Genomic DNA, 27,712 nt, shown 5'->3' with positions numbered 1-27,712 from the left:
ATCAAAACACTCAAGACCCTGATGTCAGCTCACGGGGTAACAGTTCTGACTGATCACAAGGCTTTACAGAGGTTAGATAGGAACAGTAAAGGCACTTCATGCAAAGGCAGCATCCTTAAAGTAACATAAAACGAGGAACAGCTCCCTCCGGTGAGGAAATAGGAGAATTGCATTATAAAAAGAACCATTTCCAAGATCGAGTCAGAATATTGCTTAGAGCTTCTTTGAAACATGAAGGTATTAACGTTATTTTCATTTTAAATTTAATTGTTAAAAATCAGAACAATCTGTTGGTCATTACAGACTCTTGTTCTTCTAGGATTTTTAAAACCTGTATTAAGTTGCCATCTATTAGTGTTGGTTTGACTGTGTTTGTAAGGGGGGGGGGGGGGGGGGGGGGTGTACAAGTTACCTTATTTGACCGCAGAGACACTCGTCCTCCACATCTAGCACAGAATTTTGTTTGGCAATATGAACAAAGGTGACCACAGCCATCTGCAAACTTGGTTTTGTGGCAGATCCCGCACGTTGGGGCTTCACTCTTCTGGTCCTGAGTCGGCTTAGTCTCCTCCCCCATCTTCTTGACCTGGTCCTTATACGACTCAAACTGCTGGTGTAACTTCCTGCAAGTGAACGAGAGAGGCAGAAGTAAGGAAAAAGGAAGACAAGGACCTCAACCCATGTGTAAAAACACACAAACCACAGTAAAACTACAGAGTTTTACTTTCAACACTACACTGCAAAACTTTGTATTGTTTCTTGGAACTCAGCTTTGAGTACAATTTTACCTGACAGTCATTCTTATTTTGTTTGAAAAATGACAAACAGATGATGTATTATATTTGTCTGAATTGTGACGTCTGATTGGATTTCTAAACCTATACTCTCTTTAGCCTCTAAGTCGGATGTGTTGCATCTATAAGCTACAATGCTGTGTAAGCCCTGTCATGCCACACCTCTCAAAACAGCAACTGTGTGTGTGCGTGTCTGTGTGTTTGTTTGTGTGTGCGTGTTTGTGTTTGTGTGTGTGGTGGCAGGATAGGAGCCAGGATCAAATGTAACTTTGCAAGTTTGAGAACCTCACTTAATTCCACTTTCTCGGGTTTCTGTGCATTTAATGAATCATTGGCACCTGTGTTTCTATAACAGGACAGTGTAAGGTGAGATCAGACGGCCTGCACTCAGACATGTGAACAATTATATCACCAATACACACAATGACAGCTCTCCTTCAAATTCATGAGCTAGCCATCCAGAATTTGTGTCATTAAGAACGATTACTCCTCATATCACACAGATAGTTCTATGTTGCCCCTGACCTAAACTTTTGACCAGTCTCAGCTCTACAAAAACCTAAATAAGCAAAGAGATCCTTGTTTCAAGAAAATGTGTCTTAATTTCTGTCATGCAAGATAAATAATCTTATCAAGAGATTTTTCCATAGCTAAAATAATCTTGGTTTAATAAACGTGTATTTCCTAAAACAAGAAATCTTGGTAAGCGCATTTTCTTACCGTAGTTTTTATTTTTTTATTTTTTTATTTAAAGAAAATCTGCTGGTAGGGTTAAGAATCTTTGACTTCTTTCTAGGGGGCCTGTTTTTATAGTGTACTGGCGAGTGAAAACACATCATGGACAGCTCACATGCATTTTGTATGACAGATGTCAATTGAGCGTCTCCTTGGAAACTAAACACTGGGCTGACTTCATAATATAGCGATTAGAATTGGTTTCGCCCCACATATCCTCTGCAACATTCATTAGCTCTTGTTAATTATTAAGCAGACCTATCCATTTACCACATACAGTGTTGCGTTTTAGATCATAGTGCTGCTTTTTGCCCCAACTGAACGTTTACAGCGCAGAACGCAAAGGCCTTGAACTACCTGAAGACTTTTTGCTCAACCACATGAATGAGTCACTGAAACACAAGAGTGGCACTGGCACGGTCCGTGCTGTGCCCACAATGCGATTAAAGAGCTAACCATGTCTTTGTGAGCTAACCATGTCTTTGTGTGTTTACCAAGCCGACATTAGAAAAGCACGTGGCTTTGTTTAACTGTTTTATAGCAAATCGCATTTACTGACAGAAGGTCCGATAAACTGCTCACAAACAACATAATACGTGGTTAAGAACTGAGTAGCCAGGATCAGAGAATTAAAACAACAAACAAATGTTCTCGTTTTTTTAATCCCCTCTTACCCTACAGTTCATGTCACGCACACACGCCACAGGCTGCTGCTATCGCTCCTGTCAATTGCTTTTTCTGCTGTCTGACAAATAAAGTCAAATTTGAAATTCTTTAAATTCAATTCCAATTTTTGAAAGTTTTTTTTTTTAAAACAACAAACAATTAACCTGAAAGAGTAATAATTGATAACAGAGATAGTAGGGGTGGCAGCAGGCTGCTGTCATTCATGATGGACTACCGGTACCAATTCTTGGTCAAGTGTGGGTGACAGTGCTGAAGAGTTATCATCCACAGCTCATTGTCCACACTGAAATATCTGAGCTCTTTTACCCAGCGGCTCACCTGAAACCTGAACCTTTTCCTTGGAACATCAGCAAAGTTGAACTACAGATCTCTACGAGATGCAGAGTTCCTCTCCTGCCACGAACTATGGGTACTCAATTATTCAACTCTCTTCTGAGAATATTGATCAAATTATGTCACCACTGGTAAGAACTGTTGTAGAAATGTTAAGAAATGGACCATTACAAGAAAAAAAAATATTTTAACAAACTGATGTCCAGTAAATATTAATATGACAAAATGTTACTTATAGCTTTTTTTAATGGTTAAAACGTTTCTCCAGAGAAGGTTTTTTACACCGGGTAACACTAGCTTTTTGTTTCAGACATGCATACTTTTTAAAATGTATTCATCTGAATTTTTTGAATAAGGTTTTAGGAAGATGGAATTAAGTCAATTTTTTCACCTAAAAGACACCATTCAAACATTTAGCAGTCAGATTCCAGTCAGGAGTCAAACCAGAAGTCTTGACCCTTGCATCACTTTATTTTCCTCTAAACTCAGTTTTTTGTGAAGCTACAGTTCACAGCCAAGCTATTTTTAGGGCACCACAAAGAGAAAGAAAAACCCAAACCCCAAAAAACATCCTTATTTCTGACTCTAATGGACCAGTTCATGTGAAATAACACTAGATTGTCATAGTTCAGGTCCATCCAGATCATCAAAAAACAAACAAACAAAAAAATACATGACCTCAACTCCTCTTTAAAGACCCACTCAGATTAAAGTTGTATTTTTGGTGGTTTTTTTACATGCTCTAGTGGCATTTTTTGATGATGCAGGACATAAATTAAGAAAAATCGTATTTCTGACTATTTCTTTATTCAAATCGTTGTGTAACAAGAGCAAATTTACAAATTTTGTTTAAAAAAAGATTGTATTGTGTCAGAGAAAGTACGCTGGGAGGGCCACAAGCTCCCTGCTCTGCTCCATGCCGATGCATCCACTTCCAGACAAATAGATCCATGAAGCGTCTTTGTTTTCCTCGTCTGAGCTGGAATCTGGATCTAAAATGTACGGCTGGATAGCGCCAATATTGTTGCACCGCTAAGGTTAGGTTAGGCGTGTGAGGGACTAATAATAGTGGGAGAGAGTCTAAATAAATGGCTGATGGGAAATGGGGACAGGCTTACTCTGCCCCAACAGTCCCTCCCACAACTTGGAGGTGATTTTCTAATAAACTCCTGCTGCTACGTCCTAGAAAATGATTTTTAAATTTTGACTAAAACCTGCATAATCAAAATTAAAAGACCACTAGGAACACTTCGAAAAAAGATCAAAAGATGATCGGAGTGGGTACTTTAATTAGGGCCTGTACAGTATGAGTGAACCCATGGCTTAATGGAACAGGTTTTTGGGTAATCCAGCATACTGAGCATGCAGTTCGGCTTCTGAAGAAAGCAACTAATCTTTATAAATGTGTAAACAGGATGAAACCTTCAGCAGAAGCAGATCCAGTGAAGCATTTTCCGTTAGTGGCTGGTTGCAGTCTTAATCTCTTGTCCACCAAAAATGCATTGTGGCCTCTAACACATTACATAACAGGGTCAAACTGGCTGTACACCCAGCTGCTTCTGCTGCATCTGTGTTCCTGCTGGGAGGAGGTCAGGGTTGGTCTGTGCCATTACTTACGTGTCGGCCTCTGGCTCCTTGTCATTTTGGGGCTTTTGCTGGGGCTGAAGAACATTATTTACCAGCTCAGTGATCCCACTAAACCACCTGTTCAAATAAGCAAAGCAGTGACCGAAAAACGTGGTGTTATGGGAGAATGCATTTTGAGCTTTGAGGAGATTTTGGAAGGTGGTACAGCTCTGAGGAAGGATCTATAGTAGGAGCATTCACTACAACCAGAGTAAAGAGAGGAAAAGGCTAGGACACAGGCAGAGCAGCGACCACTGCAACATCACTACAGACAGTGTTGGAAACACAGCCAGGAAGAGAGAAGACAGAAGCTAAAACCCCAAAGTAGAATAGCTGAAATAAAACTGGGAAGCTTTGCAGCCAGTAGAAATGAAAGGTGCATTAAATGCCCAGCTGAGGATGACAATCAAGTCATTTAATACTAGCTTGTTCTTCAGAGAGAGTGTAGGTTGTCTGTCAGACTGACTGACCAGATCAAAATGAAGCTTCAGAACGGCGCAGGTGCATCAACTTCACATTTGTCAAACACTGCAAGTCTGCACAAGTTGATCAGAGAGCAGGTGATACACCACAGGAAGCTGACAGCCAGGTAAAAACCAGGGACAATAGCATTCTAGATCGTTCAAGTTGGTATAAAGACAAAGCAAATGCCATTGATGTCATGGAACCCAGTTCTTTACTGCTGATAAATAAAGCAATGTATTCACTGAGATCTCTGAATATTGACGGCTCCTGTTATGTCAGCAGAGTTCAGACCTTCCTTCCATGACGTCAATGCTGCTCATTTCAGTTTACTCCCAGAAAGAGGGGAAAGCCACATAAAGCACATAACGCCCACTGCCAGGAAGAAGTGTCAAAGCCCAGTGCACTTTGGGTAATGCAGTTTACTTACTGTGCTGGCTGAGGCTTTGGTTCTTCTTTGAACCTAAAATACATAAATAAAATATTGTGTTTATGGAATAAAAAAAAAGATATATTAAAGACAACAAAATACACAATGAGGAACATGAATAACAAAAGATTGTTAGTCTTTTGATGGTCTAAAAAACAAAAATTGCAGAAAAGTAAGCTGCAGTGATCTGGCAATAGCGTTACAGTGGATTAACAGGGAGAAAATAGAAAACAAAATAAGATAATTAAATCATTTATAGCTTATTTGAGACAGTAGATGTACCCCAGATTCACACAAAAAACTATTTTTGGGGGACTTCCTTCAAAAAGACACTCAAAAATCAAAGTAATAATTCTTAATGCCAGTTTTATTTTCCATTAATCACTAATAATATCCACTATATATAGATATATCTTTATATATATACACATATATATATATATATAGATAGATATATAGATATACAGTATCTCTCTCTCTCTGTCTCTCTCCCTCTCCCTCTCCCTCTCTCTCTCTCTCTCTCTATCCTTAGAGCAACAAGAGAGTCAGGTAGTAGTTTGAAAGTCAGCACTCCCTCTTTTACATCCATATTTGACTTTACATGTGTGGAAAAAAAATAAAAAAGGGACTTTTCCGACATACCCACAGTTAAAGAACAAACAACAAACACGTCTTTGCCCTGGTATACAGTTATAAAGTAAAAATGCTGAAAAAAAATCAAAAACAGCTGTTGGGAGGATGTGACCCAAATGAACTTTTCTACTTCTGGGTTTATGGTTCTGCAAAGAGCTCACCTAAAGCCTCTGCAGGTGGAACTCAGAACTTTCCTCCATTTTCACATTTTCCTAAAGAAGAGACTTAGTCCTGGAAAATCTTTTTAAACTTTTTCAAATCTAAAAAAAAGCTAAACATCCATCTAAATTTCTCTAATCGCAATGCTCATGGACTGTCAGAAATGGTAACATGACATAAAACCCCCAAACTTTCCCATGAGCACTGCACCAAGAAATTAGCTGAATTAAACTGAAGGGTAAATAAGCAACTGCTTTACCATGTAAATTGTAAATTGCTCAGGTTTTATGAAAAGTGGCTTGTATAAATCTGATCAAATTCATTAGATTTGTACAGAGAAAAAAACACAAGAAAGGACACTAGCTTGGATTTCGATTTCAGTGCAATAAGAGTGCTTGTTTAGCAGCACAAACAGTCACTTTTTTAAGTAAAGGCAAACTTTAAAATGTTAAAATCTTTCCATTAGAGCACATCATGTGTAAGCAATGTTCAAATGGGGTTTTTTAAAAATATGTCAAAGTGACAACTTTCTGACGTCAATCACATGATTTGTCCCTGTGTTTGTGGAACTTTAAAAATATTAAATAAATACACAAAGTTATCGTTTGTGTCTCAATCTCGTATTGAATCATATTCATTACATTTTTAATAATAAAATGTGAGACACCTTCTTTACAAATTGTGCATCCAAATTATGATTGGAGTAAACATTTGACTGTCACGGGAACAGATTTGAATGCGTTTTCAAAGCATGTAAATCAGTGGGAGAAATGTGCTTTAGTTTAGTTTAGTGCACTTAGAATAGCACTGAATAGGTACTGTGTTTAACAAATGCTGCAACCACTTCAAGCTAAAGTTTATTTGGGCTACATGCTATGTGCTACTAGAACATTAGATTCCAATTTTCATCTCCAATCATTCACACATTAGTTTTACAGGTTGTCAGATTTCCTGTCAGTAGACAGTTTTAGAAGATTTGTCACGTACATTTTTGTTCAGTTCATGGAACATGAGTCAGGTTCTGCAACTCACATGAGGAAATGAAAAGAACTCACAAACGTCTTGGGATAGTTTGTCACCAACAGTCACATCCCAGTGACATACAACCCTAAGGGAACTTTCAGACCAGAATAGTCCAGCTGACTCAGTGGGTTTGGGTGGGGAATGCTGAAATTTTTACAACTTCCTTTGACTTCATCTGCCTCCACATTACACCCTTGCATCAGTTTGGGCAGTGGGGCAGAGGGTGGTTGTCCAAAAACAAATAGAAAATTGTCTTTTCATGTCTGCTAACTTTGACATAATAAACAACACCTTTACTTCTTGACTGCATCATGTTTACCATCAAGACATGTTTTAGCTTACAGTATATGTGCTACTTTAGGTACGGACATTTCAACTGTTTATATTTTATTAATTCCTAAAACTCAATGGTTTACTTGCACTGAATAGTTTGTCTGTGGTCGCACTGTAGTGAACCACATCAGGGGTCATTTGTTGGTGAAATGAGACTCTTTTCTATGAAGAGCTGTCACACCCATCCACCCAAAGAAGCAAACAATCTGAGAAAAAATCTCTAGTCTTGAGCAAACAAGTCAGGTGTGAAAACACCCTTTGACAATGCCGGATAACAAATAGACATCTATAAATCAGTGAAACAGAGTTTACGTGTTTGATATTAATCTATAGAACCTCATAATAGCTTCAAATTCTCTATGATTGGATACCTGAGATTCAGATACTTATAAATAAACCACAAAAGACAAAACAAGGCAAGATAATGGCCTCTAAAATAACTTTTTGACATTCATTATTTTCTTGAAAAGGTAGAAAGTGCAGAAACAAAGTCAGTCAGTCAAGCAGGTGCACACTAGCTGCCACATGACTGTGCTGGATCTCACTTGCATCCATGCAACCAAACACCAAAGCTGCTGACCTCACCTTGCTCAGAAGCAGAGTATGACTTGAAGATAAGTAAAAAAAGTTTACGACAAATTTCAGGCAAGAATCTTACACCAGGGACTCACACGCAACATTTTTTTTATATATGGTCAAAACAAAATGGCTGTAATAGAGTAGATCTTGTTAGCTCTTCATCAAGGTCCAACAACTTCAACTCAAATAGTTGCAGAAAATAACCAAACAAGTGATGAGAAAGAAGCGGATAAAGGATGAGATTGTCTTGGTCTGCGTGGAAAAAGGAAGATGACAGCAGAACAGGAAATCAGTCTGTGATCTGTGTCAAATAGGTAAGGGAACACAAAAGTGAAGATAGAGTCCCATGTACCCATCAGTCTCGCTGCTCTGTTTTCCAATGAGCCAGTCCATATTTATCCTCTCTCTGTGTTCTCCCGATGACCTGCGTCGCCTTTCTTTATTGATCCCATCAGCACCGTCTCTGTGGTCGCATTACAAGCCTCATATTTATCTGATCAAGCCTGCTGCCTGCCTGGACAGCTGCCGGGCAGAGCGTTGTGCGTGAGAGCGCACTCGCCTATGCATTAGTGGCTGTGTGTTTGTGTGTGTGTGTCATCCTTGTTTGTGCTGTGCTCTTATGTGTGCTGTGTATTATCTGACATGGCGCGGTAAAATGAGTGAGTGTAAAATGTCACATGTGACGTATTCAGTATCTTGGCTGCTTCAGGGGCCTGCAGGGCAGACACAGGCTCTGTTTTCCATCCAAAACCTGCACTCTGAATCCCCACTAAACAATTCAAACACAACAGAGGTCAAAATAGGAGCTGGATCCAAGAGCATTACAGTCTCATTTTTATGTCCCTGTCAAAACTCTGAGGAAATTCCTTGTTAGACTGGATGTGTTACTTAGCTCTGCTTTTTAGTTACTCTGCCTTCCATGGATCAGGAGGTGTTAACCCAACATCTGCATTTATGCCATGCTACAGTGCTCTCTAGTGGACAAGATAAACTGTATGGTTTGATTCCAGGGGGGTATTCCAGAAGGCTCGTTTAAACTACCCTGACTTTAGCCCTGAACTCTGGCTGAAATCCGCCTGAACTTGCTTACTCTGGGTATGTCGGTTCCAAAAGACCGGATATGAGTTGGCGTAATTATGCTCGACTTGGTAACCCTGGGTTAATGCGCGTGCACGGCAAGTACATAAAGGAATTCTCAATGGATCGCCGATTTGCGGAGTCACCATGGAAATGGGTGGAGAAAAAAAGAGAGCGCTATACTCTAGTGAGACGGAGTCGGAGATTTTAATGACGGCATATGAAGATTATACGCCCCCTCTTCAACTGGACCCGCCATGCTCCTTCACCTCTCTGAAAACAAACTAACCTTCAACTAAACCTGCTCCAGACCAGGTTGTGTTCAGAGCATGATTTGCTTTGGCAGCTTGACATACCCTTAACTATACCTTCATTTTTGGAACAGAAAGCTGAAGTTATCCACTTCCTTAGCCTCAAACTTACTGTGGTAACTCACATAACCTGCTTTCTGGAATACCCCCCTGGTCTGGTATAAATGAGAAACACTCACTGCCACTTTATTAGGCACACCTGTCCAGCGGCTCATTGACGCAAATTTCTAATCAGCCAATCACATGGGAGCAACTCAAAGCATTTAGGCATGTAGACGTGGTCAAGATGATCTGCTGCAGTTCAAACCGAGCATCAGAATGAGGGAGAAAGGTGATGATGCCTTTGGCAACAGATGCTGATACAGAACAGCTGATACATTTCATTGTCCAAGTGGGCAGTGACAATAAAGGCATATCTATCTATCTATCTATCTATCTATCTATCTATCTATCTATCTATCTATCTATCTATCTATCTATCTAAAAAGACAAATAACCACTTGTTACAACTGAGGTCTCCAAAAGAGCACCTCTGAACGCACACCACATCCAACCTTAAGACAGATGGGCTACAGCAGCAGAAGACCACACCGGATGCCACTCCTGTCAGCTAAGAACAGGAGATGAGTTTCCATTTCACCTGCCACATAGTAGGTAGGGTCAGAATTTGGCGTCAAGAACATGAAAGCATGGATCAATCCTCATCTCAGACTGGATTCTTGAACATGACAATGAGCTCCCTGGACTCATACGACCTCCACAGTCTCCAGATCTCAACCCAGTAGATCACCTTTGTGATGTGATGGAACGGGAGATTGGCATCATGGATGTACAGCTAACAAATCTGCAGGAACTGTGTGATGCTGTCATGTCAATATGGACCAAACTCTCTGAGGAATGTTTCCAGAACCTTGTTGATTCTATGCCACCAGGGATCAAGGCAGTTCTAACGGCAAAAGGGGATCCAACCCGGCACTAGCAAGGTGGATAAAGTGCCCCGTGAGTGTATCTTTCTACATACAGTATTTATATGGAAGCACTTTTGTCAAATGGTCACTTTGTTATACTGATGGCTTTTGTACAGTATCTGCAAAATCCCCTGCTGACAATTCATCCAACCAATACTACCACCCCCATTCTTCACACCTAAACTGTGGCTTTAAACTTCTTCCTTTTTTTCCCCTCAAAGCACACCAATCTTCACGATCAAGCAGATTCCTTTCAATGTCAGAAGATGTTCTGTGATCTAGCTTTCTTCAGGTAGGTTTGAAGTGTCTTTTTCTGTTTCACCTCAGCTCATGAACTGGTTAACAGTGACTGATGACACCTGATTTAGTTGCTCCTCTACAAAGCTTTACCACACTGAACTTCTCTGCACATATTCCCATTAAAAATTTTTTACTGCAAAAACACGGTGTGTATCACTAAACATGGTAACTTTAACCCGCTGGAAGCTGCAGTCTAAGCAGACTATAACAATCAAACATCATATTCTTTGTGCTGACAAGACAGTCAAAGAAGAGGACACTTAATATTAACTAGATAAAACATGATCCTGTATGGCACTGATAACTTGTAACTTCTTTGCCACAAATCCTCCCATTCAACAAATGATTTTCTCATCAAAACATGCTTAGAAAGAACGGCTTAGGATAGTTGTCAACAAACCACAACAGTTTAGGCTCAGTTTACACCTCCATGAAAGTAATATGTTATTAAAAAAAATCAACATCTTAAAATGTTAACATATTTTTTAAAACCAACTCAGTTTTTTAGCAATTCACAAAGTTTCAGTAAAAGACAGTCAATTTAACTGCAGCGTCAAACCAAACCTGTTTTATTTTTCCTTCTTTGTCCTGTAGAGGGCATTACACGCTGACATAGTTTTATAATGGAAGAGAATAAAACTGAGAGACTAACCTGAAACTGAACAGATAGAAAAAGAGGATGACAATGATGAGAACCAAAACAGTAACGGACAGGAATAAAACCTCAATATGTTTGCTAAAAAGTTTAAACAACCAACTAATGACTAAAGCAAAGCCACAGAGCAAAACTAAAGAGTATTAAATAAAGACACAAGTCTGTCTGCTTTAACAGTGCAGACAAGCAGCTGTCACTTGCTGACTTTTTGTCATTTGTTTTTGTAGGTTCCCCTGTTCTAATCACTCTCTAACTTTCTATTTATTTTTCTCTAAATATGATGATTCATGCCAGATCAATCAATATTAAACAAGCAATAAGAAGTTTCTCGTTAAATGACCAATGTCCTGTTCTTCCTTCAATGGACTACAGGAAGTATTAGTAATCCAAACAGCTTTAAGGGCCCACTCTGATCATCTTTTGATTTATTTTCAAATCGTTTCCAGTGGTCACATAATTATGATTATGACATTTTTAGCCAAAATCAAAAACCTGAGTCGTTTTCAAGGACATAGGTTCTGCAGAGCGGCAGAAGTTCATTAGAAAATCATCACTGAGTCGTGGGTGGGACCGTTGGTGAAGACCAACTCCACAAAGAGTGCAAGGCCTTTTTTCAAAAAATCTGCATCAACACTGGAGTGCCAAAATCTGGGATGCAGCCAAGCAGTGACCCTGCAGGCCCTTCAGTGTCCTCTAAAGACTAGATGATAATTACATCACGATTAATCCGGCTCAGTAGGGAAACACTAGCTATGTATGTCATTCACAGTTCAGCAGTGGCCAGTGTGCTCAGATGATGTGATCGTCTGTCACGTGAGTAAAAACTTTCCGAAAGTCTGTGCTGTTGCTGAATTCACTGATTTATTCACTCATTTATTCACTCGTCTTTTAATTCATTGTTTTAACTTGTTTATTTTGCTTTGACGTGACGTTATTTCGATAGGGACTACAGGCGGAAATGAGGAAAAATTGCCTTTCACCTGGTATAACACATCTTTTCGTGTTTCGCATGATCAGTGAGCTTTTTAAAAAAAACACATCACACATATCACGTTTAAATTAGGTAATTGACACAAAAATCTTTAATGATTTGCCTATGTACAATAAACACACATAGTTCATGTCCTAGTTGATTTATGAGTTCTTGATGTTGTTCTTCTGTACTTCTTCTGTGGTTTTCACCTTTTCACATATATTCACGTATGACCAATCTTTATCTATGCAATATGCGCAAATTGTACATAGTGACATGGCCTTGAGGGATCATTTAGAATCACCAGTAAAGCATGTTTTTGGATTGTGGGAGGATGCAGGGGTGCACAGAGAGAAACCAAACACCCAGGAGGAAATCATGCAAACTCCACACGGAAAGACACCCGCTGGCAATTGAACGAGGACGATCTCTCTATAAGGGGAACCACTACTTCACCTTGTTGACATCGTTCTTGGTAAAGCTTTTTTTTTTTTAAATTGTACAGAAATTATCAATCCACACAATGCAAAATCCCAGTGTTACTTCAAAATAGATAACTAGAGACATTCATCAAAAAGCTACACAAGGAACAGCTGCTTATTCTCGCAAAAAAAAACATATATTTGCATTATTATACTGTCTCAAAATGTGTCTCTCCTCACATCCCTCCACGTGAGATTTGGGTAAACCTCTTTAGAGAAAATTCATATATGACATTCTAAGTAATATCACTGTCCACTAATAGCCAAACAAGAGATTGTAGTAAAAATACACATTTATATAAAGACTGAGGAATGGATATTGAATCACCTGTTCTTTAAGTCCATCTAATAAGTGCAGGGAGGAATGCTGTTTCTCATTCTCACATTGTCCCCTTCAGAGAAGCTTAGAACCGGAGAACCGGGTGGTGATAACTTCTTTGAGTACTGCATGCTGGCACTGTGTGATAGGCCTGGCAGTGGGAGGTGGGGACTTCATAGCATGGCACTGTTGGACAGCTACCACATCTGGGCCTTAGAAAGCAAAGATAGCATTAAAGTCCCTCGACTCCTTCATTCACACAGGCGATTCAAAAACGCCGGAGCCAAGTGTCTTGCCAAGCAACTAATATTCAGATCGTCAAACATGAGTTGGCAACTGCGAGTTTTTCTGAGCAACAGGAAGTAGCTAATCTGCAGCCACATATGACAAAAATCCATCTGTTTCCTTAGATTACCTGCCAGGATTCAATTGTGTTGCCTTATATATCTCCCCTCCCGTGAGATTTCAAAGTAGCAAAGAGTCAGTTAATCACCTTCAGCCCACACACTCACAAGTTTACCTCTTTCCAGACTAACTGGAAGCACATGTGCCATGTTTATTTTACAGCCACTTGAACAAACATGCAGGCACACCATACAACAGGCAGTCAACAGCTTTGTGTTCTTGCACATTTGTGCTTGTCTGTTCAAGTAATGGAGATGTGCGGCATCTACTATATGTGCCTTCCTTCATCATCCTCCTTAATTCATCCTGGCACAGATGTGGTTTATTAACCCTGGGATGCAGCTCACATTTGTCCCTCACAGACATCACTACTCCTCCCAATGTAGGGCTCAACAACGGCATTGGGAAAACTTTGGCTCCCCCCATCCCAAATGGGTCACCTCCCTCTCTGTTCACCCAGCCTTGATGCTGACAGACCTGACTGCAGCTCTAACAGCTCCTATGGGATGATGTGTGTGTATCATTAACAGGCATGTGCCCCCTAACCCTTTCTTAGATTCGCTTTTTCAATTGTTTTTCCACTGTTATACAACTGAAATGGTGTAAATTGTACCAACCTAAGTTTCCGTTAAAAACACGATGACTAAGCTAGTGTTTCCCTTGCTCTTATGGCACCTTTCTTTGCTTGTGAAAAGTTGCTGCATTTAAAGTTTAATTTCATAAAAATTGGTCATGTAATTTCAGTTAAATATATGTTAAATATTTTGAGTAATTTTGACTGATGTAGTTGTGTTTGTAGTCAAGTTAAGTTCTGTTTTCTAGTTTTGTTCTTCTCCCTGTCACACTCACGCCAGATTTAAAGACCCACTCCAATGAAAATTGGGTTTTTGATGTTTTCAACATGTTCTCGTAGCATTTTTTGTTGATGGAGGACATATACAGTGAGGCAAAAAAAGTATTTAGTCAGCCACTAATTGTGCAAGTTCTCCCACTCAAAAAGATGAGAGAGGCCTGTAATTGTCGTCATTAGGCAAACCTCAACTATGAGAGACAAAATGAGAAAAGAAATCCAGAAAATTATATTGTATCATATTGTATTAGTAAATTATGGTGGAAACAAGTATTTGGTCAATAACAAAGGTTCAGCTCAATATTTTGTTATAAACGCTTTGTTGGCAATGACAGCAGTCAAACATTTCACAAGATTTTTACAAACTGTTGCTGGTATTTTGGCCCATTCCTACATACAGATCACCTTTAGAGCAGTGATGTTTTTAATGTGGTTAATAATTGCTCCAACAGTTGATTTCTTCACACCAAGCTGCTTACCTGTTGCAGATTCAGTCTTCCAGCCTGGTGCAGGACAACAATTTGGTTTCTGGTGTCCTTAGACAGCTCTTTGGTCTTGGCCATAGTGGAGTTTGGAGTGTGACTGAGGTTGTGGACAGCTGTTTGTTATAGATAACCAGTTCAAACAGGTGCCATTAATGAAGGTAACGAGTGACGGACAGAGGATCCTCATACAGAAGAAGTTACAGGTCTGTGAGGGCTAGAAATCTTGTTTGTACGTTGAACAAACAATTATTGTCCACCATACTTTACAAATAAATTCTTTAAAAAAATCAGACTATGTGATTTTCTGGAATTTGTTATTTCATTTTGTCTCTCATAGTTGAGGTTTACCTATGATGAAAATCACAGGCCTCTTTCATCTTTTTAAGTGGGAGAACTTTGTGGTTGACAAAATACTTTTTTGCCCCACTGTACAAATAAAATTAAGCTTAAAATTGCAATTCTGAGTACCGTATCTTTCAGAGTATAAGTTGCAGGGTTTTTTAATACCTTGGCCAGGGTTGCGACTTAATCTCAGGTATAAATCATATATGTGTATATATAAAAAAGGCAAAAACGAGTAGAGGGCTCTGTAGGTCTGTGTATCAGTATTTGCTACTGCCAGCAACACAGAAGAAGAAGCGTCCCTCAGTCACAGAAGATTAAGAATTCAACAGAATTTGTGATTTAAAGTGATATAAAGAGTTTTGTTGACTTCTTGTTAGTATGTTCTTCATGCTACGGTTCTCTGATTCCTTGCTCATATGGTCCGCTAATGTATTAGATTCCTCCTTTGTTTTACGATGCTAAATAAGCATGAGTGTGTTATGGTAGTAAAACAGTCTGTTAGTGTCATCTATTCTGTTGTTATTTGCCTTTTTAAGATGAAACGTCCGTCCTTGGTCCTAAGTCTTAGTTACATTTCAACGAATAGTGTACATTGTAGATGATTTTTTTCTTATTTCTTGTGCTTTTTTTTTGACTGCCGTGACTTGTACTCCAGAGCAACTTATAAAATACAGTATTTCTTTATTCAAATTGTTGTCAAACAGGAGCAGATTAAAAAATTCGGTTTACATTAGACTGTATTTGTTAAATTGAAAATACCCTGGGTAGGCCACAGTCTCCCTGCTCAGCTCCATTCTGATGCATCCACATCCACTTGTAGACAACTATATCCATCTACGTCTTTGTTTTCCTCATCTGAGATGGAATCAGGCTGAAAACAATCGGATAGCTCCAATTTAGCTCACCACTAATGTTAGGTAGGGAAGGGGATGTGGGTGCGGGGTTGCCGGGAGCCAATGGTCCCACCCACACCTCAGAGGTGAACATCTAATGAACTACTGCCTAAGCTATGACCTAGACAAGTTTTTTGATTTTGACCAAAAACAGCATAATCATAATTAAAATAAAAGATGATCAGAGGGGGACTTTAAGATGTCTTCTTTTCGACAACTTTTATCATTCATTCATCTTCTAATCCGTTTTATCTCTTTCAGGGTCACAGGGCTGCCAGAGCCCAGCCACTTGCGGGTGAAGGCTGAGGACATCCTGGACAGGTCGCCAGTCTGTCGCAGGGCCACAATCACACAGCAGTGCACACTCACATTCACACCTAGGGACAATTTAGAGTGACCAATTGAACAGTAGGAGGGAGCCGGAGTCCCCAGAGAAAACGGGAGAACATGCAACCTCCACAAAGAAATGTCCCCCATTGGTGTTCTGTTTCAGGTCCCCCATCCGGGACTTGAACCAGGAGCCCTCTTGCTGTGAGGCAAGAGCGCTAACCACTGCCCAATCTTTTTTTTATCATTATCATTCAGCGTAAAGTAAGGTTTTCAAAAATGTTCTAAAGTTTTTGGTCAGGTTTTTGTTTTGTTTTGATTTTTATTTCTCATCACAGTTTTGTCACATTTAAGTTCAGATGATTTTTAGTTTGTTTATTTACATTTTTTATGTACTTGTAACCGATCCCGGTCACCTGTATTTTGGGTTCACTGTCACCTTTTCCTGACTTAAAGTGCAGTGAAGCCTCCAGAACTGAAACATGAACTGTATTACACAAGGAGGAAGAAGTGCACCAACCCTGTACAGAGACAGTGTTATCTCCTCCTGCCTGGAGCTCATCTCTGACAGATAATAAGTCTCATAACACAAGTTCTCTTGTTACACAACTTACTCATATAAAGAAAAATAAAATATTCGCAACCAGAGATGATCCACGTCAATGTTGTCACAAAAGAACAAACAAAACTATCTATCTATCTATCTATCTATCTATCTATCTATCTATCTATCTATCTATCTATCTATCTATCTATCTATCTATCTATCTATCTATCTATCTATCTATCTATCTATCTATCTATCTATCTATCTATCTATCTATCTATCTATCTATCTATCTATCTATCTATCTATCTATCTATCTATCTATCTATCTATATAGATAGATATATATATATATATATATCTCACGGCCTGTATTCTAATTCTATGTTACTTGAAAACAGTGTAGCTTTAACTCACTATAGGTTCAACATGGCTCAGGGTGACCTTATTCTGTCCATTTGAGACAAAGAGCATGTCTGTGTGGGACAGACACGAAAATGTTAGAGTTAACATGAAATCCAAGAATTAAGTACAACGTCTAGCCCATAGTGTGAAAATACAGTTTAAAATCATTTGTTTCAGTGAGGATATATGGGCGCCAATCGGATTACAGTAATGCATACTTGTAATCCCAATGCAAAAAACTTTTTTCCTAAGTGATGCAGAAGTACAGGGTCTTTGGTAGATTGCTTAGTGTTTGACATTGAGAACGTTGTTGTGTATGCTGCTGTTCTTTTTCCAGTTTCTTCTGGTTTCAGCTGTGATGATAACTTTTATGTTGGAGAATCTCTCTTTTGCCTAAAACTATAAATCTAGTCCAGTTAACTGAATGTACTTGATACTGAACACAATGTGTTGATAACTTCTGTTTAATAAAGAAAATAATATTAATTATAAAAAAATTAACTTAAAATAGACAAAAAAATGACTGAAATGCAGCTTGTAATGATGAAAGACCAAACACAAAATATTGCTATTTTATTAAAGACCCAAGCCAATGCTCTTTTGATTTATTGTAAAATTGTTTGCAGTGGTCTTTTAATTATGATTATGCTATTTTCTAGGACATAGTTTCTGCAGAGCGGCAGTAGAAATCAACCTCTATACATGTATGTGGGTGGGACCGTTGGATCATAGCAAGCCCCCCCTTTGCGTCACTCATAACTGAGAGATGTTCACATACTTTCTTGCTATCTTACAGCCCCTCAGACACAGGATCTAACATTACTGGTTCAACAAAAATAGTGAGCAATATCAGAGCTATCCAGCCGTACAGTTTAGATCTATGTTCCAGCTCAGAGGAAAACAAGACGTTCATGGATCTATGTGTCTGGAAGTGGATGCATCAGAATCGAGCAGAGCACGGAGCTCGTGACCCACTCGGTGGATTTTCTACGTATCAAAACAATCTTTTTCTTCTTCTCCTGATTCACAATGATTTGAATAAATAAATACTCATAAAAGCCATTTTAAGCTTAATTTTCTTATTTTTTCAATATATATATATTCTTTGTAAAAAAAAAAAAAAAATCAAAAAAAAAAACTCTCTCACCCTCCGCGGATCCAGACTGATAGGATGGTATCAGAACCAACCAGACATTGTAGTGGTGGACAAAGAACAGAGGAAAGCTGTTGTGGTGGATGTGGCAGTGCCAAGCGATGGGAACATCAGGAAGAAGGAACATGAGAAACTGGAGAAATACCAGGGACTCAGAGAAGAACTGGAGAAAGCATGGAAAGTGAAGGTGACAGTGGTGCCTGTGGTAATTGGAGCACTCGGGGCAGTAACCCCCAAGCTGGAGGAGTGGCTACAACAGATACCTGGAAAGACCTCAGACCTCTCAGTCCAGAAAAGCGCAGTGCTAGAAACAGCTAAGATACTGCAGGACCCTCAAGCTCCTTGGCCTCTGGTAGAGGACCCCAGCTTGGAGGAGAAACCGACCGCAGAAGGGTGAGAGGGGCGTTTTTTTTTGTTTTGTTTTGTTTTATTTGCCATGATAAAAACACCATAAACAAAATTTTCATCTCAGTGGATCTTTAAGGAGTGTTTTCTATTAACAAGTCATTCCATCTCACTATTGAGCTCTAAATAAAATCCATTATTGTAGTAAACTAGGCAAATATTCTTGGCAAGATTTAGTTTTGCTCGACAATCTCAATGGAGTGCATTGCTAATTTCATTTGACTGTATTCTGGTTGTTTCCTTAGTGACCGAAGCCTGTCTTTGTAAAAATGTTGATTACAAATTTGTCTTCTGAGGTGAATACAAATGCAGAAACTCTTAGTACGTCGTGTCACTTTGTCTTGGCTCATGTTTTTGTGACCACAGAGCAACTCGGATTCATATGGCGATGAAATGTCATTTTCAGTCATCGTTTGCAGTCGATCACACAGCTTTGTCTTTGTAGTGCAGCAGAGAAGCTCACAACAGTTACATCTACTTTTGAGAGGCCCAGAAGAAAGAAAGAGGAGACAGTGAAATGTCTGACTCCTGCATCTAAAAGGAGCTCCAACAAAGACATATCTGTCATAACTGGAGCTTATGTGTCATAAGCGTTTCATATTTTCCCCTAATAAGTCACAGAAATGCCCTGAAATATTTGAAAATGCGTAGCAGGGCTCCCTGAAACACTGAAGATCCATCAAATTAAAAACCAAGTGTCTGATTAAAGTATTGTATACATATATCAAAACATGTTGAACTTCAGATCTCCCAGCATCCGTCTGGGGTGGACGGATCTGCTGGACTTGAGCGTTTGTAGTGTTGCAAATGATAGGATTCCCTTGCATTCATCGCTTCCCTGTACAGATTTAGAGCCAACCGATCATGCAAGCAGACCCCCCTTCGAGGATGAGGCAACCAGCTTCTGCTTCCTGTCAACAGAAAACACAGTAAGCCCCCAACTCCCAATCCTCTGCGCCCTCATGCCTGTTGGCTTTGAAAAGCAGCCCGTCCTGCCTGCCTGCCTTCCAATGAGCGTTTCATCTTCCACAGAGGAGCATTACTCTCATGACTGCCCCCTCCCCCCAGCACATCAGGCCCGCCCATCATCAAGTCCATGATGGAGTTATCACAGTGGGATGAGTGACATTAGGGGATTAGTCAGAGATCCTACGCCAGACTCAGGATTCTGGGTCTAGGATCAAGATATCAGCTCTCTGTTTCCCTCCTGACCGATGTCAGCTGACGGGGATGGGAAACTGATCTTTTTGCTTTAACACACACGATAAAACCCAAATTCTGCTGCAAAATTCCTGCAGTATTCACCTCTGAAGCAGTCATAAAGGATCAGTGGGAAGGATTCTGCATGCTGCACACATGAGTGGGACACACAGTGTCTTTCCAACAGTGCAGTGAGTTTATATAAGGACCAGGATCCCTGCAATAGTGATGTCACAGCAATGGCTGCTCTTTATCCTTCCCCCTTTTGTCAGCTGGCTGCTTCTGCCATACAGCAGCATTATCAGCAGCTGTACATGAAATTAGTGCAATGCTGACCTTGTGATCCCAACCAGCATTTTTCAAAACAGCAAAATGAGGAGAAAAACTACAAGTTGAATACAGAATCAGCTCAAAGAGAAGAAAAAGAACAAGAGAGAATATATAACAAATGTAAACAGATATTTGGAGATCCTGTGATGTGAGCAGGGCTTACATAAGCCAATGTAAATTTTTTTAAGAGAATCACTGCAGCAGTTATTACATAATGAGTTGGACTCCTTGTCATAAGGTCTCTACAGAGAGGATGTCTGCTTCAGTTTATGACATCTGTGGGTGTAACACAAACCCTGCTGCACTTGTTGACATAAAGCGCTGGATGGTTTGAGATTTAGGCCGAACAAAGGTGTGTTTGAGGGGCTGGCCGGGACATTGAGTCACCGGCTTGCACCTGCTTTAACCAGAAGAGTCTTGAATGAAGAGAACGTCTGCAAACACACACATCTGCACACACCCACACACACAAACATGCATACACGTGGGATAAGGAGAGATTAGAGCACTCTGTGTAAACCACTGCTTGTAAATGTGTAAGCTTCCAGACAGAGAGGACAGTTAAGAAGTCACTCTAGTGTCTAGTTCAGGTTTGACAGTTTTTCTGTCAACATTTTAGAGTCCTAATTGACGTTTTGTCGTAAAATAAACATTAATATCTTGTAGATTTGTTTTGTTTATTTCTTTGAAATGAGAAACATCTACAGTTTAAATACTAAGAGGCCGTGTCACACGTGCATTATACACATGTTCTACGTAGTAAATTTTGGTTATACGTGATACATGCGTGATATATATTATTCGTAAGTGTTTCTTACATTGGCCATTCGTTGATGTGCGCCGATGTCCGTCGAGGGTTTCAGCCGACAGGACTTTATGTGAAGTTGGTCAGGAGCTGTTCAAAATGTTTGGTCAGTTGAGAATTATGAAGTCTATGCATATTTTACTACATATTTTATTTTATGTAGTAAAATATGCAGTTGTTATGTAAATCTTATGCAATTGTGCTTGATTTTTGGGAGATACAGGTCAGATTTGTTGCTGTCCACAACCGTTCCACGTATGTCCAACAGGCTTTTAACGCCTGAACCACCAATGTATAACCACTAATGAATCACTAATGAACTGCATGTAAAAAGCGCAATAATCACGCACGGTTCATGTTCTATATTGGTTTAAGGTGGTTCTTTGTGTGGTTTACTCGTACGTCTTCTGTGGTTTAAGGTGGTTCATTCGTGAGACATCTGTGAAAATTTCACGTAAATACTACAACTTTCTTACTTTTTCCTCGTATGTTGACCTATGACCAATTTTCCTCTGTGCAACGTGCACAAAATTTACAGTGGCTGTGTGCAAAAACATAGTTTTAAAGCACTTTATATTAATCATGAAGATCAGCATAACTTTCTGGTGAAAGACACTAGCTACTTGAGGAATGGTAGGTTTTTTTATGGTTATTTTTTTGTGGGGGTAAAAATTTAAGAAACAAGAAAAAATATTATTTGGATGCTTTCGTGTCAAAGCTTTCTGTCCAAGATACTTTTTCTTTGAAAATTACTTAAAATCCAGCAGTAGTGGGCCGACTCAAAACTGATTGAAATTGTGACAAAGTCCAAACTGAAATAAAAAATATATAATATATATATAACAAAAAGCATGAATTTTCTTCTGGTGCATTGACAGTCTGAAGTATTGAGAATATTTGGGTTTACAGTATTTGTGGAAGTGTGTACTTGTGAGATTCAGCCCTCAGCATAAAAAAGGAAAACACGAAAAAGCCTGCACCAAGTTTTTATCTATTCATCATGTAATTTAAGTGAGTCACAGAGGCTATGGTTATGTGCATATGTTTACATTTTATACTAAATCAAAATGTGACTATTTTAAACTGTTCAAGGCTTTTTGTAAATGTCTGAAAAAAGTAAATCATTAATTTTATGTCACTCTTATAATTCTCCTGATCAAATGTATAAAAATCTTAGCAAAAGATTAAACTGAAGTTGTGGTTAATATATTTGTATTTGTGGTGACAGTATAAATTACTTTAAAAAACTATTTCTTTTTTTCAAGGATAATTTTATTTTTAATTCTAATAAATACTCCTTAGTCAATTCTGGGTTTAGAGCAGCACCAAGCTAATATTTGAGCTAACCCTCCACACACATATAGTCACAGTTAAGCAGAATTAACTATAGCCCAAAATGTGATGCACATGCATGTGGCTACCATGTTCTTGAGAGGTCAAATGCTTTCTCATCAACAGCAGAAGTTACGGTTTTGTTAACTTGCTTTCATTCACGGCTGCTGACTAAATATATTTATAGATTGATTAAAATCAGTGTGCCAATTGCAGCAGATATTTACAAATAATTCATTTGAAATCAATAAGAACAAACTAAAACATTAAAAAACCATTAATATTTGTGTTTCACAGATTCTTCCAGGATTTTTAAATATAGTTTTTATATTTTAAATTGTATTATTACACATCCATGGAGCTAGGTTCAAAAAAGTATTTTGCAAAATTTTTTGTATAAAACAGCCTCATAAACATGATCTGAGCAGGTTCATATTGACTGACTGAAATGCTAATTTCTCTGTTTTGCTTCCTGGAGGCTTTAGAGATCACAGGCAGTCAGATTCTTTGTGCCTACCAGCATGTTAACCACAGCAGGGGGTTGAGTGTATCTGCTATTATTAGTCCCAGTAACAGCGGGTCTTCTCAGTCTTTGACTGAAACCAGCAGAAGAGAGCTGAGTTCCAGGGTCCAACCTAAAAGCAGCACCTTTCTTCATCTGTGTCTCCAAATGCTGTGACACCTATCTACTGAAGCAAGCCTGCACAAAGCCAATTACCTTTTATGTCAAATTTGGAGTAAGCTCACAAAGTATTGAAATGTTTTCAGCCAAAACCTCGTTCGTGAAAAGCTTATGGTCTGCTCTTGTGATGAGCAGATGGTCAGCATGTTTCTGCAGAAGCATCAACAGATTTCTCTTCTCCTCCGCCTGTTATTCATGTTGTTCAGTTTGTGATTCAAACCAAGCTTTAAAAGTCTGATCGAAAGTTTAAATCTAACAGAACTGACTAATAGAAATAGCAACTGAACCAACCTTTATTTTCATCTTTGGAAATCTTTTTAAGTTAAAGCCGCGAGCAGCATTGTATGGCCTGCAGGCACTATCCAGCCTCGCCCTCGCCACCCCTTTTTGACCAAGTTTATGTCATTTTGCAAAGTAAACTTTTGGTTTGGCAGCAGAAGTTTTTTGTTAACCACACCCATATGCTTAATATGTTCATATGGTAATTCAGGCCGTTTCGTTCAGCTTGAGCCAAGGATTCATGTAATACATTTTCACAATATTCCAGTGAAAAATATGCGGACAACAGGGAAACATAATTATTGCAAGCTTGCCTCACTTACCCCATTATAAAATCTATAACTTCTAATTCCAACATGTTTCACAGATTAGCCTCCCAATGATGCTCGAGGAATTTGAAAGTGATGGGAAGAGTTTATAGTTCTGGAAATTTAAACTGTTTATATGGAAATTTCACTGTTTCATGGTGCCTGTCAGACTCCTCCCCCTCCAGCTCTGCCTGCTCTGCTCCCTGATTGCCACGAGCTGACGCCACTCACCTCATCTGCCATACTGCTTAAAAGGAGACCACACTCATCAGTTCAACGCCAGTTCGTTACCCCTTATGGTGACTAAGCCTGGTCTTAAGTTTTTGCTCTCATGCTCTTGCATTGCTCTCAGCCTTGTTCTCAGCCTTGTTCTCAGCCTTGTATTAATCCTTGCTCTCTGCTACGGGATCTTTTATCATTTCACGAGTGACGTCACCGCGCCCTGCCATTCTGCTGCTCAGAAGAAGCCAGAAGACTCCACGGTTCACAAACCGCACTAAGCCCTCCAGCCATGCCACCAGCTCTCCTCAAGTCTGGAACTCCTCCAACAATACCACAACCATCCCTGGAGAAACAATAAATCCTTTTCTCATCAAAAACACTAACCTGTCATCCTTCTGGGTTCCAGCATCTGGGTCCTCATGCTAAGTGCGTCATGACACACTGTGGTTTCACATTGTCCACCACCAATGACCAACACCAATGTTTTAATTTGTAAAGTTGTAATTATGAATGTGTAGATTGCTGCAACATAGAATTCGTTTTTGAATACCACTGCCTTTAAATTGATCTAAGGGGGATCAATTATTTTCAAACTATGAATACTGAATGTAAATAAAACATCAAGACATCAACATCAAGTCTGTACAGAGGATCGGAAAAACATCAGAACACCCCTTTATCACGTCGCAGTGAAGTCCAAAGGCCTGCTGCTGCATCAGGTTCATCTACCTCTTACCTGAACACTCTCACCTAGATGTTAGGCCCCTCCCACTGCACTCCCATTGACAGTGACTGGAATTTGGCTGTCTGTCCACCACACAGCAATGGCTTTCAAGGTAAACACCCACCACGGAGGATTGAACTACCCAACTCTGAGTTTACAACTGGCTGCAACTGTCAAAAAAAGCTGAAACTTCCATCATTTCCTTCCTTCCCGCCTGGTCCTTGATTTCTGTCTCAGCTGGGATATTTTTCTGACAGGGTTTAACCTGGAGGTGCTTGCTCCCTTTTTCCATTTGATCTATCCACTTTGTGCAAAAACCCTTTGCAGAATTTCTACATGCAGAAAAGATGGATTTAAAGAGGAAACAATTCAGTTATTATTGTTTTTGAAAATTTCTCCACACAGTTTCCATAAACCGTAGAAGCTCTGAGAATCCTTATTACTCAGTCCAGTGTCATATTTTTCTGAAACCACATCATGGCTGCATTCACCTATAATCACACATTAGCAAGAACATGTAAAAAGAAAAAAGGTGTCAGAGCAAGAACGGTTATTCTGACCAATATAACGACTGGGTAAAAGTTGTTTATGTCTTGGAGCCAGCGGGTTCTTCCTGTTTGGAACACCAGGGGGTGGGAGGGTACACGAGTTAAAGTCATTTCAAAACTTGTTCTTCCGCGTTTTCCCCATCTGGTGCTGAACAAAACAGCCTATTTCAGTATCTTCCGGGCTTTGGCAAGGGCGTCTGAAGCTCCTCAGCAAGACACAGGAAAATCCCTCCTAACCTTGCTTAAGTGATAAAAGCACCGAAGACAATAAAACCCATGCTGACAAATGCAGATGCTAAAACAAAGTCAGGAGATAATAGAAGCTGTTGCTGTGCGGGCTCTGAGAGATGGCAGGCTGATTGCTCTGTCAATGGGAGCTGGAGCTGTCACAGAGCAACAGGACGTGATACCATCACAGACGTCAGTGTTTCGCCACTCATCTTCTCTCTGATGTTTTCCTCTTGCCCCTCCTCGTCACTCCTCTCGCCTCCATTCTCATTTGCTACCCTCCCTTCCCTGCTAACCTGTTCGTTTTTCTTTTCATCACCTTCATTTTCCACTTTTATTGGGAAATTACAAGCGGTAAAAAAAACAAGAATGTTTAAAACCAACACGGACAGAACTGTATAGCACAATAAGTAATGTGAAAAATGATGCTCTTCAAAATAAATGTGCACAGAATGTTCAATTTTTCCAAAAATTCTCAGTAAATGTAAACATTCAACTGTTTTAAAAGAGAAACATTCAGTTTGACGGCAGACATAATTGATGAGTGTTACAGTTGAACTGCCGACATTGTTTCTGGTTTAATGTCATAGCAAAGAAAATAACAACATTTAATTCAGGAGATTTGCTGTTTGCCTAAATATGAGATGCCAACACCGCAACAAAATATGGAGTGACGCAAACAATCAGAGAACAGATGCGTAATAAGGATGCACATCTGCCCCACATCTGCACTATTGCCGGAACCTGCAAACACTTCTGCAGGAAGCACTAAAATCGCAGTCGTAACACATCCCTCCTAAAAAGTGATGGAAAATGTGTCATCCACTAACTTCATTGATCAGACTGAAGCCTTTTCACAACAGTTTCAAACTAAGGGAAGAACATCCATGTTTATCACTGCTGTTTGTCATGCAGGGAACAAAAATACAAAACTGCTGACACTTTGAAGAAAAATGAAGACTTAGTTGTCTTTCAAAGTTGGTCTGTATGTTTTGATTTTTTTCTTCATTGTTTTGCTGAATAGGAATAGAAGAACAACTAGTTACAGTAAAAAAAATGAGTTCCCTGTAAATATATTTTCCATAACCTCAACATAATGTCATGTAATTAGCATAAGGATGTCTTGTTTACCATGTTGGGTGAAGCCTGGACAACAGTGAAGGAAAGTTGGGGATGGAAGATGTTTGGGACAGAATTGGCTTTTCCCACAGTGTCTGTGGGAAATGCCACAGTGCATGGGTGAGGTGGGCTAAACAAACATAAGAACAACATGTAACGTGAGCATATGGGCAGTGTGTATTTTCTAGTGTGAACCTTTTATCCCTTGCCTTTTTTTATATTTAGTTACAGGTCACTCCTATTAATTTAAAGTCCCATTCTGATCCTCTTTTGATCTTTTTTCAAAGCTTTCTCAGTGTTTTTTTTAATTATGATTATGCATTTTTTAGCAAAAATTAAAAAAAACTGTGTCGTTTTCTAGGACATAGTTTATGCAGAGCGGCAGAAAATCCACCACTGATTTGTGGGCGTAATTGTTGGTGCTGAGAAAGCTTGCCCCTACTTCCTGTTTACATTTATTTACACATGTTCTGTCTAGCTTAAAGCTCCTAACATCCCCTACCTAACAGTATCACAACAAAAACAGTGAGCAATATTGGACCTTTCCAGCCATACATATCCAGATTCCAGCTCAAACAAGAAAAAAAGACAAACATGGATCTATTTGTCTGCAAGTGGATGCATCAGAATGGAGCAGAGCAGGAAGCTTGTGGCCTGATACAATATTTGTCCAACTTCATTTTTCCATCTGCTCCTAAATCACAACAATTTTAATAAAGAAATAATCAGAAATGCACAAAACAATTATTTTTTGTTAGAACACCATCCATCCATCTTTTTAACACGCTATATGGCTTTCCGGACTGCTGCTAGGTAAATGCGGCGTACGCCCTGGACAGGTTGCCAGTCTGTGGCACTCCCACACACACTCACACATGCACACCTAGGGACAGTTTAGAGTCACCAATTAACCTATGAAGCGTGCTTATGGTGGGAGGAAGCCGGAGTCCACGGAGAAAAAAACCCACGCTTCCACATGGAGCATGTAAACTCCAAACAGAAAGGTCCCAGCCAGGATTCAAACCAGGACCTTTTCGCTGTGAGGCAAAAGCACCAACCACTGCTACACACCTAGTTAGACAATCTATTAACTGTAAAAAGAAAGGACCTGATGCTAATAATTACATGAACTAATACAAAGAAGAGATATTCAGAACAAGTATGATGTTTGTGATGTTTTACCGGTTTTACGAGCCCATTGTCTTTGAATTGCTGCTATTTTAGTGGAGGCTGCATTAAAC

The 27,712-nt window shown here is 39.4% G+C and overlaps 1 protein-coding gene across 44 annotated transcripts in view; it reads right to left on the bottom strand.

Annotated features, from left to right (window-relative positions):
• Nucleotides 1–27,712, bottom strand: part of rims2a (regulating synaptic membrane exocytosis 2a) — a 169,554-nt gene that overhangs the window by 135,340 nt on the left and 6,502 nt on the right. For 32 of the 44 annotated variants that reach the window (XM_078933794.1, XM_078933796.1, XM_078933798.1 and 29 more), the window contains exons 3-5: nt 5,068–5,100; nt 4,167–4,253; nt 413–623 (exon numbers count right to left, since the gene is read on the bottom strand). In XM_078933794.1, the coding sequence (XP_078789920.1) occupies nt 413–623; nt 4,167–4,253; nt 5,068–5,100 (331 nt within the window). The remainder of the gene's footprint in view (nt 1–412; nt 624–4,166; nt 4,254–5,067; nt 5,101–27,712) is intronic. The other 12 variants (XM_078933806.1, XM_020709925.3, XM_023963912.2 and 9 more) reach the window with 1 other exon arrangement.

Source organism: Oryzias latipes, chromosome 16, assembly GCF_053564925.1.
Source record: "Oryzias latipes strain Hd-rR chromosome 16, Olatipes_Hd-rR_3.1".
NCBI lineage: Eukaryota > Metazoa > Chordata > Actinopteri > Beloniformes > Adrianichthyidae > Oryzias > Oryzias latipes.
This window is presented reverse-complemented; position numbering and strand designations above follow the sequence as displayed.